General features: G+C 48.1%; 1 protein-coding gene across 1 annotated transcript; it reads right to left on the bottom strand.

Annotated features, from left to right (window-relative positions):
- Positions 1-9,708: 9,708 nt before the first annotated feature.
- foxb1b (forkhead box B1b) lies at positions 9,709-11,233 on the bottom strand. The gene has a single exon (XM_086196057.1). The coding sequence runs from the start codon at positions 11,014-11,016 to the stop codon at positions 10,108-10,110; it is 909 nt and encodes a 302-aa protein (XP_086052183.1). The 5' UTR covers positions 11,017-11,233; the 3' UTR covers positions 9,709-10,107.
- Between the last annotated feature and the right edge of the window lie 9,846 nt (positions 11,234-21,079).

Here is a 21,079-nt window from a genome sequence, read left to right as displayed (position 1 = left end):
GAACCTCCACCATCCACCAGTCTGGTGTTTACTGGTGGATCTGATGTAGAACTGAACCTCCAACATCCACCAGTCTGGTGTTTACTGGTGGATCTGATGTAGAACTGAACCTCCAACATCCACCGGACTGGTGTTTACTGGTGGATCTGATGTAGAACTGAACCTCCACCATCCACCGGTCTGGTGTTTACTGGTGGATCTGATGTAGAACTGAACCTCCACCATCCACCAGTCTGGTGTTTACTGGTGGATCTGATGTAGAACTGAACCTCCACCATCCACCGGTCTGGTGTTTACTGGTGGATCTGATGTAGAACTGAACCTGCTGATATCTCCAGCTGCTGAGAACCTCCCACCTGATCTCAGGTCTCTTACCTGGAGGCCAGAACCAGACGTTCTACCACGAGAACTTACCCAGGACGTGTCACTGCACTGCTCTACTGGTTAAAATGCATCACAAAAGTGTGAGAGATCGACCAACCCTGTCCAGAATAAAACCTGACATCTCAGGTTCTTTAACACAGGTTCTGTCAGGTGAGTCCCTCACGTCTCGTTAAAGCCTACAAATGAACCAACAGACACTGAGCTTTAGGATTTGGAAGAATTCTGTTTCATTTATGCTCTTTTGTGTCAAAACAATTCAACTGTTAAAAATATGATAACAATTAGGAAACTCTAAGGGCACCAAAGGTTTTCCTCCTCAGGTGATGTAACAGCAGCCTCTTCTGTTGACGCTGGCATCCCAGCAGGCTCCTCCCTCACATGTCTGACAATTAGTGGTGGAGGAGGGGGACGTGGCAGGGGGGCTTTTATTGCCAATGAATGAGTGTCATTTTCTTTTCACACGCCCACTAACCAGCCTCCCCCATCCTCCGTCCTCTGTACTCTAAACGTTTTGTGGCAGGGTCTCCGCCCTTCCATAACGCACCTGTGCACCAGTGGGAGGAGGAGGGGCCGGCAGTCGTCCCTGCAGCTGTTAGGTGGGCTGGCGGCCGCCATAAACCGATGAACTTGATGAAGTTCCGACATGACAGATGTGACTATGTTCCATTTACTATCAAGTAAAAGCTGAATTTCTTCTTTTCGCTTGTAATTTAGACGGTCGCCTTTTACCCAGAAGACCTGCAGGTGTAGGACACATCATTGATGAATAACACAGAGTAGTTGAAGTCACACCAAGCACTCCTGCTGCTCCCATTTCAAGTTGACGTTGTGGAAATGTTGCATCAAGTGGTTTGGAGCAAATTTGATATATATTTTTCTATATATATTTTTATATATATATATATATATATATATATATATATATATATAAATAAATATATAATTTATATATAAAGGGACATTTACGTCTCAGAGAGTCTGAGCATAGCTGAAAAAAATGTGGGAGTGAAGAGGACGACTGTTTCTAGGGGCAACAGGATGATTTAGTGATGAGTGAACGTCGTCCGTGTGAAGGAGCTGAAGCAGGAAGGCTTCGCGCTGATCAACTCGTGCGTCTGGCGTCCCGCCGTCTGCCACCGCGCTTCATTTCTTATTGACAGTCTTCTTTCTCTGCATGTCATCATGATCATGAATGAATTCATCAGTGTGGCTGGTGAGGGCAGGACAGTCTGTGCGCCACCATGTCATCATCACCATCACCGTCTTCTTCCTCTTCTTCTTCTTCTTCTTCTTCTTCTTCTTCTCTGCCACTTGTTGTCTCCCCCCCCCCCCCCATGGCTCTCCATCGCCGTAATAACATTGTTTGGTAATTAGTGAACATTTTGGTGAGAGGCAGACACCTCGCTGTCACGCCTCCTCCTCAGATCTTTAATTAATGAACACAAACAGCAGCGAGGGACTCGTGATTAATTACCAGCTCCACGGGGGGGGCGGGGGGGGGCAGCTGATATTTAGCTTTAATTGTGTTTATGAATCCGTGTCCTGTCTGACTGCAGTGAGGAGAAACTGAGACGTGACATCATGGCGTGCCAGAGAGAGAAGAGCAGCTCTTTAGAACTTTCACAAAAAATCTAACTTTTCTTCTCTTTTTGTTCCTGAGTTCATTTCTCCTCTTTATGACGTGATGTTGAGGCTCCACGGACTTTTAGACGAGCAACCAATCAGCTTCTCTCGCTGGACTCTGATGCCACATTCAGCTGATGTGCCTCCTCACGTCAGCAGCTCTGATGGTGGCGGCAGCCAGACGTGCAGAACAGAAGATCGTACCAGAACCTGGCCTGGACTCGTGACCACAGCTGAGGGGCAGCAGGGCAGCACGTGGCTGTGCGTGGCAGCATCAGGTCATTTGATATTCCTGGGGTAGACGGATGGTGGCAGGAGCTTCAGCCTCCTCCTTTGTTGTTGTTTGATGATTGAATTTTATGTATTTGATAATCCCTTTTCTTTGTGTACGCTTCCCAAAAATATGAATGAATGAATGAATGAATGATATTCATGCATCTTTGTTTCTGTATCCCTGCCCCGCCACATTTAGACAACACTTTGAGGAAATGTACCTTCCACAACTCAAGGATGAACTGAAAACATGTTGAGGTCAAAGGTCACATGTTGCAGTAGTTTTGAGTCCTCTCCTCTGAGGGATGTCCACACTTCCAACCTGCAGCTCCTCCTCTGACAACATTCCCCTCTTCTCCTCTTCTTCCTATCTGAGCCGAAACGTCAGAAATGGCGGCCAAGTCTTCCTGTGTCACTGCCATTTGTTTCTCTTGTGCGGGCACACACAGGTTGGGGTGGGGGGGTGGGGGGCATTTTTATGGTAACAGTCGCCGTATCTCAGCAACACACTCAAAGAGCTAAACGCACTATTGTGCCTGGCAGCGGGGAAGAGTTAACTGGCTAATCCCTCGCAGAGCAGGCGGGCTGCTAATTCAGCACTCACACCTCTCTGTTTACACACCAGACGTACACACACACACTGCCCCCCACACTCACACACACTCACACGTACTCACACGTACACACACACACTGCCCCCCACACTCACACACACTCACACGTACTCACACACACTGCCCCCACACTCACACACACTCACACGTACACACAGACACACTGCCCCCCACACTCACACACACTCACACGTACTCACACACGCTCACACGTACTCACACACACTGCCCCCCACACTCACACACACTCACACGTACTCACACACGCTCACACGTACTCACACACACTGCCCCCCACACTCACACACACTCACACGTACTCACACACGCTCACACGTACTCACACACACTGCCCCCCACACTCACACACACTCACACGTACTCATACACGCTCACACGTACTCACACACACTGCCCCCACACTCACACACACTCACACGTACTCACACACACTGCCCCCACGCTCACACACTCTCACACGTACACACACACACTGCCCCCCACAATCACACACACTCACACGTACTCACACACACTCACACGTACTCACACACACTGCCACCCACACTCACACACACTCACACGTACTCACACACACTGCCCCCACGCTCACACACTCTCACACGTACTCACACACACTGCCCCCCACAATCACACACACTCACACGTACTCACACACACTCACACGTACTCACACACACTGCCCCCCACACTCACACACACTCACACGTACTCACACACACTGCCCCCCACACTCACACACACTCACACGTACTCACACACACTGCCCCCCACACTCACACACACTCACACGTACTCACACACACTGCCCCCACACTCACACACTCTCACACGTACTCACACACACTGCCCCCCACACTCACACACACTCACACGTACTCACACACACTGCCCCCCACACTCACACACACTCACACGTACTCACACACACTGCCCCCCACACTCACACACACTCACACGTACTCACACACACTGCCCCCACACTCACACACACTCACACGTACACACAGACACACTGCCCCCCACACTCACACACACTCACACGTACACACACACACTGCCCCCACGCTCACACACTCTCACACATACTCACACACACTGCCCCCCACACTCACACACACTCACACGTACTCACACACACTGCCCCCACACTCACACACACTCACACGTACTCACACACACTCACACGTACACACACACACTCACATGTACACACACACACTGCCCCCCACACTCACACACACTCACACGTACTCACACACACTCACACGTACTCACACACACTCACACGTACTCACACACACTCACACGTACACACACACACTGCCCCCCACACTCACACACACTCATGTACTCACACACACTGCCCCCACACTCACACACGCTCACACGTACTCACACACACTCACACGTACACACACACACTGCCCCCCACACTCACACACACTCACACGTACTCACACACACTGCCCCCACACTCACACACGCTCACACGTACTCACACACACTCACACGTACACACACACACTGCCCCCCCACCACTCACACACACTCACACGTACACACACACACTGCCCCCCACACTCACACACACTCACACGTACTCACACACACTGCCCCCACACTCACACACACTCACACGTACACACAGACACACTGCCCCCCACACTCACACACACTCACACGTACACACACACACTGCCCCCACGCTCACACACTCTCACATGTACTCACACACACTGCCCCCCACACTCACACACACTCACACGTACACACACACACTGCCCCCCACACTCACACACACTCACACGTACTCACACACACTGCCCCCACACTCACACACACTCACACGTACTCACACACACTCACACGTACACACACACACTGCCCCCCACCACTCACACACACTCACACGTACACACACACACTGCCCCCCACACTCACACACACTCACACGTACTCACACACACTGCCCCCACACTCACACACACTCACACGTACACACAGACACACTGCCCCCCACACTCACACACACTCACACGTACTCACACACACTGCCCCCACGCTCACACACTCTCACATGTACTCACACACACTGCCCCCACACTCACACACACTCACACGTACACACACACACACTGCCCCCCACACTCACACACACTCACACGTACACACACACACTGCCCCCACGCTCACACACTCTCACATGTACTCACACACACTGCCCCCCACACTCACACACACTCACACGTACTCACACACACTGCCCCCACGCTCACACACTCTCACATGTACTCACACACACTGCCCCCCACACTCACACACACTCACACGTACTCACACACACTGCCCCCACGCTCACACACACTCACACGTACTCACACACACTCACACGTACTCACACACACTCACACGTACACACACACACTGCCCCCCACACTCACACACACTCACACGTACTCACACACACTGCCCCCACACTCACTCACACACACTCACACGTGCTCACACACACTGCCCCCACACTCACTCACACACACTCACACGTACTCACACACACTGCCCCCACACTCACACACACTCACACGTACTCACACACGCTCACACGTACTCACACACACTGCCCCCCACACTCACACACACTCACACGTATTCATACACGCTCACACGTACTCACACACACTGCCACCCACACTCACACACACTCACACGTACTCACACACACTGCCCCCCACAATCACACACACTCACACGTACTCACACACACTCACACGTACTCAACACACTGCCCCCACGCTCACACACTCTCACACGTACTCACACACACTGCCCCCACACTCACACACGCTCACACGCACTCACACACACTCACACGTACTCACACACACTCACACGTACACACACACACTCACATGTACACACACACACTGCCCCCCACACTCACACACACTCACACGTACTCACACACACTCACACGTACACACACACACTGCCCCCCACACTCACACACACTCACACGTACTCACACACACTCATGTACTCACATACACTGCCCCCACACTCACACACGCTCACACGTACTCACACACACTCACACGTACACACACACACTGCCCCCCACACTCACACACACTCACACGTACACACACACACTGCCCCCCACACTCACACACACTCACACGTACTCACACACACTGCCCCCACACTCACACACACTCACACGTACACACACACACACTGCCCCCCACACTCACACACACTCACACGTACACACACACACTGCCCCCACGCTCACACACTCTCACATGTACTCACACACACTGCCCCCCACACTCACACACACTCACACGTACTCACACACACTGCCCCCACGCTCACACACTCTCACATGTACTCACACACACTGCCCCCCACAATCACACACACTCACACGTACTCACACACGCTCACACGTACTCACACACACTGCCCCCCACACTCACACACACTCACACGTACTCACACACACTGCCCCCCACAATCACACACACTCACACGTACTCACACACGCTCACACGTACTCACACACACTCACACGTACTCACACACACTCATGTACTCACATACACTGCCCCCACACTCACACACGCTCACACGTACTCACACACACTCACACGTACACACACACACTGCCCCCCACACTCACACACACTCACACGTACACACACACACTGCCCCCCACACTCACACACACTCACACGTACTCACACACACTGCCCCCACACTCACACACACTCACACGTACACACACACACACTGCCCCCCACACTCACACACACTCACACGTACACACACACACTGCCCCCACGCTCACACACTCTCACATGTACTCACACACACTGCCCCCCACACTCACACACACTCACACGTACTCACACACACTGCCCCCCACACTCACACACACTCACACGTACTCACACACACTCACACGTACTCACACACACTCACACGTACACACACACACTCACATGTACACACACACACTGCCCCCCACACTTACACACACTCACACGTACTCACACACACTCACACGTACTCACACACACTCACACGTACACACACACACACTGCCCCCCACACTCACACACACTCACACGTACTCACACACACTGCCCCCACACTCACACACGCTCACATGTACTCACACACACTGCCCCCCACACTCACACACTTCTACAAGAGGCTGTACCTGACTAGAGGCTGTACGTGACTAGAGGCTGTACCTGACTAGAGGCTCTACCTGACTAGAGGCTGTACCTGACAAGAGGCTGTACCTGACTAGAGGCTGTACCTGACAAGAGGCTGTACCTGACTAGAGGCTCTACCTGACTAGAGGCTGTACCTGACAAGAGGCTTTACCTGACAAGAGGCTGTACCTGACAAGAGGCTGTACCTGACTAGAGGCTCTACCTGACCACACCTCCACTGTGGTGGTGATGTGCCAGCAGACGTCTCGATTGTGAGATCACGTGTGAACGAGGTTGAAAGAAATATAGAATTTTTTCTTACTCACAATCGAGTCGTCCATTCGCTCCCGTAGTCGCTTGCCAACGTGAGGTCACCCGTGATGTCAGAGGCAGTTCTTGCTCAAACTCAGTTTCTCCCATAAACGTTATATTTTCATTCCGGCTGTGACGTCAAACCAGAACTCAACTCAAAAACCAGCATCTCAAAGGACTCCTCTCGTCCACGTTACCATCACAATGCGGCTCTTTCTTTTTCCGGTGAGGTTACCGGCGTTAGCTGTTGTCTGAGGAGGAAGCTAACAGCTAACTGCTAACGGGAGCTGCAGTGTAATCGATCATTGCTGTTATTGGCTGGTGATCAAAGATCAACCGTGGGGGAACCATGAGGCTGTGACGGGACGCGATGTTTAGTAGCAGATGATCAGCTCTGACAACTGGTTGGAGAAGGTTAACTGTCGCTCAAAAGAACAAATTAATGTTCAAAATTATCCTCATAATTGACATCCTGGTCCAGCCGTTGGCGAGCGATGGTGAGCCGCGTTCTCCAGAGGTCCGCCCCTCGTGGTCATGAACTGTTGGCGAAGGTCACGCTCCTGTTGACCTCCAGCTCTTCAGTCTTTGTTCTTATCACATATTTTTCGTGTGATTTTTATGAATTATAAACGAGATCAGGGTTTATTCTCACGACCCCCTGAATGGTTCGGGCTCCCCTCCATCTGGTCATCGTGATGATTGTTGGTTCATACGCCAGAATCCATCTTGTTTTCTCGTGGGAGGGATTTCTCATAGACCTGGTACCTGCAGCTTCAGGTGAGCACCGCCAATATCATTGTCAACATATCGACTAATAAATCTATCAATGAAGCACCTCAGCGTCTGAGGAGTCCGTAGAACAAGAAGAGGGTCTGATCTCACGCCACAGGTCCACTTTTATACCTGCAGGTCCGTTGTGTCACATGACTTATTACATCACATGTCACCAAGACGGTGGCGTGAGAGGTGGAACATGGGTGTTGACCCTGCTGACCTTCATCTTTATTCCTGGGAACCAATCGAACGAGTCCTGCGTTAAGATTTGTATAAAGATCTAAAATACAATCGCAATTCTTGTCATTTCCTCTTTTTGTCTTTGATGTATTTAACTTTTCATTTGAATCCTAATTTATTGCGTTCAAGCAGCGAGAGGACGGACGCCGTCTCTGCCGCCGCATCTCATCTGCAATTTCATCACTGGTCCAAGAGACTCAACAACCAGAAATAAACACAGATTATATTTTAAAATATTTCCATAAATGGACAAGACTGAACCCCAAAAATCCCAAATCCAGACACGTGAAGGTGAAATGTGGAATATTGTTTTAAAAATCAAATCTTCTAAGGACCGTTGTGTTCGTCTCCTGTTTGAGATCTCGGGTGTGAAAAATCCGTCAATCCAAAAATAATCTGGCATTTGGAGGAATATTTGAACCCTGCAAGTCTGATGAACGTCAACTGGAGGAGTTTGCTTGGTGTTTATTAGTCCAAGTTACAGATTCTGATTTAGGTTCACCTCGGAGGTCTCCGTCACCTCGGAGGTCTCCGTCACCTCGGAGGTCTCCGTCACCGCGCTGGATCTGATCACCGCAAAATGTCAGCTTCTTCAGCCAACTGGAGTCCTCTGGCGACCCTCCCGGGGGTCCTGACCCTCACTTTGGGAACCTCTGCTACATGACAAATCAGCTGATTATCATCTATGAATATAAAAACCTCCACGATTTAAGAACCAGGATGAAGGGGGCAGATCCTGGTGACCCCGGCAACCGGGGGGGGGGGGGGGGGGGGTTGAATTTATTTAAAATTCAACTGCATTTTGGTTCCACTTCTGAAGCGATTAAGGCATTTTAAATAATTTTATTGTAAAATTTCCATGAAGTGATCAGGATGAAAAATGATTTAGATTATTAATTAATTATTAATTAATTATAATTCATCCGAATTCAGGAGCAAAATTACGGGAGGCTTTAATCCGAAATATTAAAGTTGAGTTTCTGATCCTTTCTAGATTTGAAGCCAAGATTGAAATCCTGTGTTTCAGCAGGGACATCGACACCTTCAGACCAGGAGGAGGGAACCAAGAACCACGGGTTCCCCTCACGGTGTAGAACATGACAACAACAACAACAACAACAACAACAACAACAACAACAACAACAACAATAATAATAATAATAATAATAATAATAGCAGCTGCAACAGTCGCGTGTGTTTGTGCAGGTGAATAAGAGCCACCGTCACGGAGCCTCGTCAAGGTTTTTAATGGGGGGGGGGGGGGGGGTTCATGCGTTCAGCCCCGGACAACAAACACGGACAGGTTCGACTACAGGCGGCGGAGCATCATGCAGCAGCACCGGGCGCTGCGGCAGCGGCGGCAGCTCGGTCCGGTCCGGCGCCACTGGGACCAGGTTCAGCTTCTGAAGAGTCTTAAACTGTTCACAGTTCACAGGAAACGATGTTAGTGCCTGGAGGTCAGAGGCCAAGCTGGAAGCGATGATGAGGATGAGGACCGGTTCCCCGGTACCAATAGATCCAACTGACGGAGAAACGGAACCACAAACATCCGGACCATGTCCCCTCCGGATAAATCAGTCCAGGAGATACACACATTTTTTTCCCCTCTTTTTAGAGATTTTGTTCTTCCGTCCGTGACGTCAGTGCACCGCCACTGCAGACCGGAGCGCGGAGGAGGCCGCGGCGGGTGGCGCCTCTCCGGGCGCGGCCGGGCTGCTCCGGCCGGTCTGCGGGGACGTGGGGCTCAGGGTCCGCGGAGAGCTGCCCAGGAATGGCGGGATGTGCGCCGGCAACCCCGGCAGCCCCGGCACCGCGGCGGGGGGGGCGGGCTTGATGGGCACCGGGACGGCGGGCAGAGTCCCCCCGCCGTGGCAGAGCGGCTTGAGCGGCATCCCGTAGGCCGAGTACTCGGCGGGGGCCACGGCGACCGGGGCCGCGCCGTCCATCAGCCCCGGGCCGTAGACGTGCGGCCAGGCGGAGCCCAGCTGGGGGGGCAGCGGGTACCCGGGGGGGGGGAAGGGCACCTTGTACTCTCGGGCGATGATGTTCTCGATGGCGAATGGGTGTTTGAAGCCAGACGGCGGCGGCCCGGCGCTCATGTAGCCGCCCGCCATGTGCAGCGCGCTGAGCCGCAGCTTGGCCTGCTGCTGCCGCAGGAACTGCGCCGCGTCCTGCGCGTCACTCGCCGCCAGCGCGTCAGTTGTCTGCGCGCCGCGGACCTTGAAGCGCTTCCGCCGCCGCAGGAAGCTGCCGTTCTCGAACATGTCGCCGCAGTTGGGGTGCAGCGCCCAGAAGCTGCCCTTGCCGGGCTGGTCGGGCCTGCGCGGGATTTTGATGAAGCAGTCGTTGAAGGAGAGGTTGTGGCGGAGCGAGTTCTGCCAGCGCTGCGTGTTCTCCCGGTAGAACGGGAACCGGTCCATGATGAAGCGGTAGATCTCGCTGAGCGGCAGCATCTTGTCCGGGCAGCTCTGGATGGCCATGGCCGTCAGCGAGATGTACGAGTACGGGGGCTTCTGGTCGCTGTACGTGTTCCTCCCGGGCCGAGGCATGCTGGCTCGACCGGGCCGCGCCAGAGCGGGCCGGGCCCGGGGGTCAGTGGCGACTGAGAAAGTCTGGAAACAAAGTTTGAGCAACTCCGCTCTCACGTGGCTCCGCGGGAGGCAGAGTTGGGGAGAAGTTGCTGAGGTTCCGCTGGAGGCTCCGCGGGGTCCCGTCCTCCTCTGGGCCGCTGCTCAGCTGCGCCGCGCGGCTGCCGCGTCCATGTCGCGCCGCTGCCGCGGTCCCGTCTGCAGCCGCCCGCCAGAGACAGCAGCTGAAGAACCGGAGCCTCATTAATGGGCCGCTTCTTCTCCCCGTCACGTGACCTCGGGGGGGGGGGGGGGCAGGGAGGGGGCGGTAATCCCACGGACACCGAGACACACGAGCCACTCTCACGGAGGAGGAGCGCGAGGCGCGAGACCCGCGGGACGGAGGGGTGTGTGTGTGTGTGTGTGTGTGTGTGTGTGTGTGTGTGTGTGTGTGTGTGTGTGTGTGTGTGAGAGAGAGTGAAACCTTAACCGATTATTCGTTGAAGTGAACCAGTTTAGTTTCACCCACACGCGGACCAACAGTCGGATGGCTCCTGGTGTTTTTCCGTCCTCGCGCGAGGTTAAGATCTTTTTGTCGAATTAAGATATTTTTTATTTTCAACTTTTATTTCTTATCTTTTTCGTTTCTTCTGGTGAGGATTTTTATTCTTCCATATTTAGTTAATTGTTTTTAATTAAATATTCTGTTGGATCCTGAAACGAACGACAAGGAAATAAATCCGGAAGTTTCTGTTCATTTCTGTTCGCGGGAAAAATTAACAATAATAATAACAATAATAATAATAAAATAATAACAATAATAACAACATTAATAATAATAACAACAATAATGGCGATAATAATAACAACAATATTATTATTAATAATAATAATTTAACTTCAACAACTGCCGTCATTAATAGTTTGATATTTTAGTGTTGATTAATAAAGTTTATCTATTAACCCTGGTGGTTTCTTAATTAATGCCTTCGTTCTGCAGAAATAATAATAAACTCTTAGGATCGATCCACCCTTCAAATCACGTCATTTTCCTGATTCTTGATGATCCCTTGCATGACGTCACTGATGATTTCGTGGTTGCTGAGGGGTAGACGCTACTTTAGCATGTCTGACCTTTGACCTCTGAGTGGGTGAAGGAGAGACGCGAGAGGAGGAAGGCAGCAGCCGGAGAATCGTCATCACCGAAGTTCTATTGAGATTTGATTGGTTCAGATTTATTTCAACTGGTGTTTAATTAACTCGTGTAATTGGGAATGATTGAAGATCGAAGCATCAAAACTCAAAGAAAACTGCGCGGTCACGTGACTGCTAGTGACGAGTTATTTGGAGAAGAAAATGAACACACACTCTCACTCACGCACACACACACTCTCAGTCACGCACACACACACTCTCACTCACGCACACACACACTCTCACTCACGCACACACACACTCTCACTCACGCACACACACACTCTCACTCACGCACACACACACTCTCAGTCACGCACACACACATTCTCACTCACGCACACACACACTCTCACTCAGGCACACACACACTCTCACTCGCGCCCACACACATTCTCACTCACGCACACACACACTCTCACTCACGCACACACACACTCTCACTCACGCACACACACACTCTCAGTCACGCACACACACATTCTCACTCACGCACACACACACTCTCACTCAGGCACACACACACTCTCACTCGCGCCCACACACATTCTCACTCACGCACACACACACTCTCACTCAGGCACACACACACTCACTCACGCACGCACACACTCTCACTCACGCACACAAACACTCTCACTCACGCACACACACATTATCACTCACGCCCACACACATTCTCACTCACGCACACACACACTCTCACTCACGCACACACACATTCTCACTCACGCACACACACACACTCTCACTCAGGCACACACACACTCTCACGCACGCACACACAGTCATACACACACACACTCTCACTCACGCACGCACACAGAGTCACTCACACACACACTCTCATACACACACAGTCACTCACACACACACTCTCATACACACACAGTCACTCACACACACACTCTCATACACACACAGTCACTCACACACACACTCTCATACACACACAGTCACTCACACACACACTCTCATACACACACACTCTCTCTCACTCACCTGCGCGCGACAGGACCGTCCCGCCGCTCCTCAATTGTTAAATAGGGTTTTTCACATCCGGGTCCTCTGAACTTATTGGTTTCTGTTTATTGATTTCCGGTCAGCCGTCCGTGATGAATGAATGAATGTTTTCTTCCTGCTTCTTTGTTTTATGGTTTACTTTCATCTACTCGTCGTCTTGTTTGTTGTTTTAATTGCATTTTTATTTAAAATAAACAAACATCAACATCAGAGTTTGTGAGCGAGAGACGTAAACAAAAAGCAGCAGCTGGTTTGTAAACCTTCAGGCGCGATTCATGAAAACGAACCAATCACACCACGCGGACGGAGCCCGGCGCTGATTGGTCGTCCGGCGGCCAATCAGAGAGCAGACCGACGATGACGTCATCGCGGGACTCGTCAGTCAAAATGTGAACATGAACATAATAAACTCACCTGTCAATCAATCAGAAAGTAACCCTTCCATTCATCAAAACTAATCAATAACCTTCATGTGATTGATATGTGGATCTGGAATCAATCACATGATCCATTTACCCGTTTCAGTGTTTCCCAAAGAAAGGTCCGAGGCCCTTTGGCAGGCCAGACAGGCACTGCAGCAACATCATCAGGGTCGGGGTTATTGAGCTACGAACAACTGCCGTTTGCCCCTCCCACCATGACATCACCGCCAGGTTAGACACCTTCAGTCACCCACAGTCCAGTCAGGTGGTGTCACTCAGAGGGGAACTTCACACTCTGGAGGGACACACACCTGAAGGAGCTGTATACAACTGAGGGGACACACACACACACACACACACACATGCACACTCACACACACACACACATGCACACACACACAAATACACACACATGCACACTCACACATGCACACACATACATGCACACACACAAATACACACACATGCACACACACACATGCACACACACACAAATACACACACATGCACACACACACATGCACACACACACAAATACACACACATGCACACTCACACATGCACACACACATGCACACTCACACATGCACACACACACAAATACACACACATGCACACACACACAAATACACACACATGCACACTCACACATGCACACACACATACATGCACACACACATGCACACACACACATGCACACTCACATATGCACACACATACATGCACACACACAAATACACATACATGCACACACACACGCACACACATACATGCACACACACACAATACACAAACATGCACACACAAATACACACACATGCACATATTTGTGTGTGTGTGTGTGTGTGTGTGTGTGTTCAAACTGAAGTGGTTTAATAATGAGGAGCGTGCTGAAGCACTATTGTGACTGCTCTGCATTTTAAAAAACACACGCACGTACATGCACACACACACACACACACACACACACACACACACACAGCAGCCGGTTGACAATGACATCACTGACACAAATCTCCATCTGTATAGCTTAATTTTGACCTCTGACATCTGGTCACATCTCCATGGAAACAAGCTGATCATGAAGCCCTCAGACATTTGGACCGCCTCCCTCATCAGGAAAATGAAACATTTCCTGTTTGGGGGTCAAATGGTCATTGTTGCTTGGGATCAACGTGTGATGTGACTCCGCCCTCCTCTCCCGGACGTCTCTCTCACGCTTGAGTGGCTCGTGTTCACCAGCCAACGACTTCAATTAAACTGCTGATTAAGCAAATTGCAGGCTGATTAGTGAACGAGCGGCAGCCTTCGGGGGAGCTGCTAATTAGCGAGGCGATTAGCTGGTGTGAAGAGCCACTCTGACTGATGATCACGCCGCCAGGCGCTGCTGGTGGAGAACCCACAACCTGAGGTTCTGAGTGCTTCTGTGATGATGATGATGATGATGTCATCAACTCAGCTCAAACAACCAAAACAAGCATGTTTGTCCAGCAGCAATAAAGTTATTCAAACAGGACGAGCACCAGCTCCCTTTGCTTGATTGGACAACTTTATTGACATGAACACCCGAGCAAAATTCGAGACAGATCACAAAACACTTGGAAGGCAACAAGCACTGGCCAATCAGAGGCGGAGTGGGGCGGGTCTAGTCTCGCCAATCAGAGGCAGAAAGTGGAGCTGTGCGTCGCTAAGATGAGTGAGCAAACTGCAACTGTTCAGTGAGTCAATTCATGTTCTGTCTTTATACGACATCTTTGCCATCGTAGTTGATGAGTCAGCGCTGACAAACTTGAAACGATCTTGTTAGTTTACCTGAAACAGACACTTGTAGAATTTGTCCTTCCTAGGAATATCAAACCATTTCATTGAAAAATGGCGTACGAGTGTCATTGCTGCTGAGTCGACTCTGCTTATTCCCCAATGTATGTACGCGTACCAACCCCCCCCCCCCAACCATCTTGCCTGTGATTGGCTGGAACCTGGTTTCTGATGTTCATGTCAACATCCTGCGCTCTCAGTGTTTGTTTGCCGTTTGTGAGCCCTGTGTCGTCTCCAGAGACTGGACTTTTTCATAGTGGACTCAGGGGGCGGCAGCTGGCGGGTCAAGGAGAGACGAACACCATTTGAGACAAAAAGGAAATCTCACTGAAACCAGCAAGGCTCAGTGCAGATTGAGTGCTGGCCTGGTCAGACTGGGCACTGGACGGCGTGGACGTCCGTCCTCAGCGGCTGTCCTACGTCGCCTGGCTGCTCCCAGCTCGCAGCAGAAGCTGCAAGTGAAGCCAGTAAAAGTCTTCACATGTTTGACTGGAAAGAGAAAATGGTATTTTGGATGTCCTTGAAACAGCTAAATATGAAGACTATCTCAGCTTTCCAGACCATTCATGTACATCCTGCACATTTGTTGACTTTATTTTCATCATAATTATCATGTTATTTATGTTCAAATGTGCCCTGTGTGTCCTGCTGACACTCAAACGTTGTATTGTCGTACCTGCACGTCAGTTCTGGTTCCATCGTCTCCAAACAGATGCGTCTGTTACTCTGAGACTCCACCTGTCCGCCCCCCCAGCACCTTCACATCCATGAATATGTGCAGCCGCTGTCTCTCCATAACATTCTGGCCCAGGTCTAATTATTCCATTCGCCTGGGTGCGGCGCCATTTAGATGTGAGGCAATCCAGCGTGATGTACCTCAATTAACTCTCTCCTGACTGGGATTTATGGAACATCAACAGCTTCTCAGTGGACCAATAGGAACATAGCGTATTCATCCCCGAGTTCTCCTCATGCTGCATCTCTGCAGCTCAATTAAACACAGTGGCGCTGAGAATGTTTCACCAGTCAGTAATGAGACGCTGCTGCCGCCGCCGCCGCCGCCGCTGCCTTCCTCCGTTGAATTAGCAGGAGCTCAGCGATCATTACCTTGGAAATTAACTGGTCAAAATGGTTGCCGTTGGCTCCCAGCATCCAAAGCGTCGCCCAGTGGCTGAGAGTCACAGAACATGATGAACACACGCATGTTGTTGTTGTGGTTTATTTTGGCAAAAATGCTGACGCTTGAAAAGCCTGATCACCTGACCCAGTCAGGAAAGTAGTTCCGGCTACGTGTCTGATTCTACCACTACAACGTCTCCTCATGTTAAACTGGTATTCATCACCAAGGTTACACACAACCCTCCTTCTATTAATGCAGGCAGAGACGCAGCTACGCTAACACTTCCCACCCACTACCAGTCATTGTGCGAAGCTAACTAGCCTGGGTCTCCCTGGAGGAGGGGCTCTACTTCCTGTCTGTCTCTGGGGACAGTGGACAGTGGAAGACTTCATTTTCAAGATTGTGTAAAAAATAACAGTAGGGTTTTGGATAGAATTTGGTGAAAAAATAACAGCAGCAACGCGTCTGAAACCAAAGTGAGACTGTCAAGTTTGAACGGATCCCGAGACACGAGTTTTGAGTCACAGAACCGCTGTGGTTTGTTGTGTGCTGAGACATTAAAGAACAGACGAAAGATCAGAAATGACAGCTTGATCAGTTTCCTCAAAGTAGAAGAGAACAAGCCGACCACAACGTCAGTTTCACAGGAAACAGATGACAACAAGGACTGGACTGGTAACCTGTTCTGGAGGACATGGTGAGCTGCGAGTATGACATCACATGGCAGCAGACGACCAGCAGTTTGTGTTTAGCAGCTGAAGCTCTGTAACGACACTCAGGCACGTCAGATAGAAGCTGTGTGGCATCTGAGTGCCACCGGCATCGTGGCAGCTTCCAGTGAACCGCCGCCACCTCCTCGGGAGTTATTATCCCTCAAAAGTGGTCTGTGAATTTAATTATTAGCAGCCTTTTTGTTTCGGCGCCGCCCTCATTACTGTCAGGATTGATGTAACATAAACTTCATTAAAAATTAAAGTGGGCTTCTTTAATTACGAGGCCGCCCTCTCCGACGCCAGAATTAGCCAACTCAGTGATGTGCAAATGAGAGCATTATTTCAGAAACATGCTGGAAGTAGTTATGCTAATTCGCTGGGTTCACAGTGGCAGACCTCCGTTCGCCGCCACAGATTCATTAGAGGCTCCATGTAAATGTGATGCAGCAGCCACAGTAATGGCGTGTTAATTTATTCAGATTTATTGAGAACGACTTGTAAAAAGTAGCAATTTAATTAGCGCATCGTCTCGCTGATTGTTGAGCTTCCTAAAACGACTCGTCAGAGGATGAAAACATCATGTTTTACGCCGGCGAGCTGAAAGGGACATTTGCTGCACGCCGGGGACGCTCCCAGAGACATCAGCTCAAGTGCTGCTGGTTGTCCCACGAGGACCTGTGATGGCGAGTCCACGGCTTTAATGGCTCTGATGATGGTGCCAGCGCAACGCTCAGGTCTGAACCGCCACCGAAGGAGCCATCGTCTCTCAACATGTCCTCAGAGGCAAAGGTCAAGAGGTCAAGACACCTAACAGGAGAGAATGAAGAGCGGAAAGAAAAGAAGGTGAAGAAAATAAAAGGATGAAAGAATAAGAGAAGGATGAGGAGAAAAACAAGAGATGGGGAAAAGATGTCAGGATGACAGGAAGAGAAGCTAAAGAATGAGCGATGAAGTTGACACGTCAATCATCTCCACAACTGCTGAGCAGAACGACAACGAGAACCTCTGTTTGGAGGTTGGTTGTTGAGAGTTGTGTGAGGATGAAAGAGATGAAAAAACTGAGTCCACAATCTCTGAGTGAACCAGGAGGACATGGCGCCGGCGAGAGGAGGCGGGCTTTGACATCAGCAGCAGAACATGGACGGTGGCTGTGTGTGTTTGGGCCCAACAGTGAGTGTGGACCAGTGGAACTACCTGAGAACACAAGGGTTAGTTAGCAGCAGCGCTAGCGAGGTTCATGGAACTCTGGACGGAAAGTTCTTCTCCTCTATTTGATGAAATTGACTTTTTTTTCTTTCTTGGAACGGAGCTTTGGGAACACACAGCTTTCCCTGTTGTGGGATCAATAAAGTTCCATCCATCGATCATCTATCCACCTATCTATCATCTATCTATCATCTATCTATCATCTATCATCTATCGATCATCTATCTATCTATCTATCTATCATCTATCTATCATCTATCTATCTATCATCTATCATCTATCGATCATCTATCTATCATCTATCTATCATCTATCTATCATCTATCTATCATCTATCTATCATCCATCTATCTATCATCTATCGATCTATCTATCATCTATCTATCATCTATTATCTATCTATCTATCATCTATCTATCATTTATCGATCATCTATCTATCTATCATCTATCTATCATCTATCTAGCATCTATCTATCTATCATCTATCTATCATCTATCATCTATCTATCATCTATCTATCATCTATCTATCATCTATCTATCTATCATCTATCTATCATCTATCTAGCATCTATCTATCATCTATCTATCTATCATCTATCTATCATCTATCTATCTATCATCTATCTATCTATCATCTATTCATGATCTATCCATCTATCTATCATCCATCTATAATCTATCCACCTATCTATCTATCATCTATCTATAATCTATCTATCATCTATCTATCTATCATCTATCTATCTATCTATCTATCTCTCATCTATCATCTATCTATCATCTATCTATCATCTATCGATCTATCTATCATCTATCTATCATCTATTATCTATCTATCTATCATCTATCTATCATTTATCGATCATCTATCTATCTATCATCTATCTATCATCTATCATCTATCTATCATCTATCTATCATCTATCTATCTATCATCTATCTATCATCTATCTAGCATCTATCTATCTATCATCTATCTATCATCTATCATCTATCTATCATCTATCTATCATCTATCTATCATCTATCTATCTATCATCTATCTATCATCTATCTAGCATCTATCTATCATCTATCTATCTATCATCTATCTATCATCTATCTATCTATCTATCTAGCCATCTATCTATCATCTATCTATCTATCATCTATTCATGATCTATCCATCTATCTATCATCCATCTATAATCTATCCACCTATCTATCTATCATCTATCTATAATCTATCTATCATCTATCTATCTATCATCTATCTATCTATCATCTATCTATCATCTATCTATCATCTATCCATCTATCTATCATCTATCTATCTATCATCTATCTATCTAGCCATCTATCTATCATCTATCTATCTATCTATCTATCTATCTATCTATCTATCTATCTATCTATCTATCTATCTATCTATCTATCTATCTATCATCTATCTATCATCTGTCTATCATCTATCTATCTATCATCTATCATCTATCGATCATCTATCTATCATCTATCTATCATCTATCTAGCTATCATCTATCTATCATCTATCCATCTATCTATCTATCTATCTATCCATCTATCTATCTATCTATCTATCTATCCATCTATCTATCTATCTATCTATCTATCTATCTATCTATCTATCTATCTATCTATCTATCTATCTATCTATCTATCATCTATCTATCATCTATCTATCTATCTATCATCTATCTATCTATCATCCATCTATCTATCTATCTATCTATCATCTATCTATCATCTATCTATCTATCATCCATCTATCTATCTATCTATCTATCATCTATCTATCATCTATCTATCTATCATCCATCTATCATCTATCTATCTATCATCTATCATCAATCTATCATCGATCATCTATCTATCTATCTATCATCCATCTATCATCTGTCTATCTATCTATCATCTATCATCTATCTATCATCTATCTTTCTATCTATCATCTTTCTATCTATCATCTATCTATCCATCTATCCATCTATCTATCATCTATCATCTACATATCTATAATCTATCTATCATTTATCTATCATCCATCTATCATCTATCTATCTATCATCTATCTATCTATCATCTATCATCTATCTGTCATCTATCATCTATCTATCATCTTTCTATCTATCATCGATCTATCTATCTATCATCTATTTATCTATCTATCCATCTATCTATCATCTATCTATCTATCTATCTATCTATCATCTATCTATCTATCATCTATCTATCTATCATCGATCTGTCATCTATCTATCATCTACCATCAATCTATCATCTATCATCTATCTATCTATCTATCATCAATCTATCTATCATGTATCATCTATCTATCATCTATCATCTATCTATCTATCTATCATCCATCTATCATCTGTCTATCTATCTATCATCTATCATCTATCTATCATCTATCTATCCATCTATCATCTATCTATCTATCTATCATCTATCTATCTATCATCTATCTATCTATCTATCCATCTATCTATCATCTATCTATCTATCTATCTATCTATCATCTATCTATCTATCATCGATC

The sequence above is a fragment of the Aulostomus chinensis genome, chromosome 2, assembly GCF_037954235.1.
Source record: "Aulostomus chinensis isolate RoL2024-O1b breed Wild chromosome 2, RoL_Achi_v1.0, whole genome shotgun sequence".
Taxonomy (NCBI): domain Eukaryota; kingdom Metazoa; phylum Chordata; class Actinopteri; order Syngnathiformes; family Aulostomidae; genus Aulostomus; species Aulostomus chinensis.
This window is presented reverse-complemented; position numbering and strand designations above follow the sequence as displayed.

What these genes read in the sequence shown, in the direction of transcription:
- foxb1b (XM_086196057.1), bottom strand. Translation starts at nt 11,016, where the DNA reads ATGCCTCGGCCCGGGAGGAACACGTACAGCGACCAGAAGCCCCCGTAC.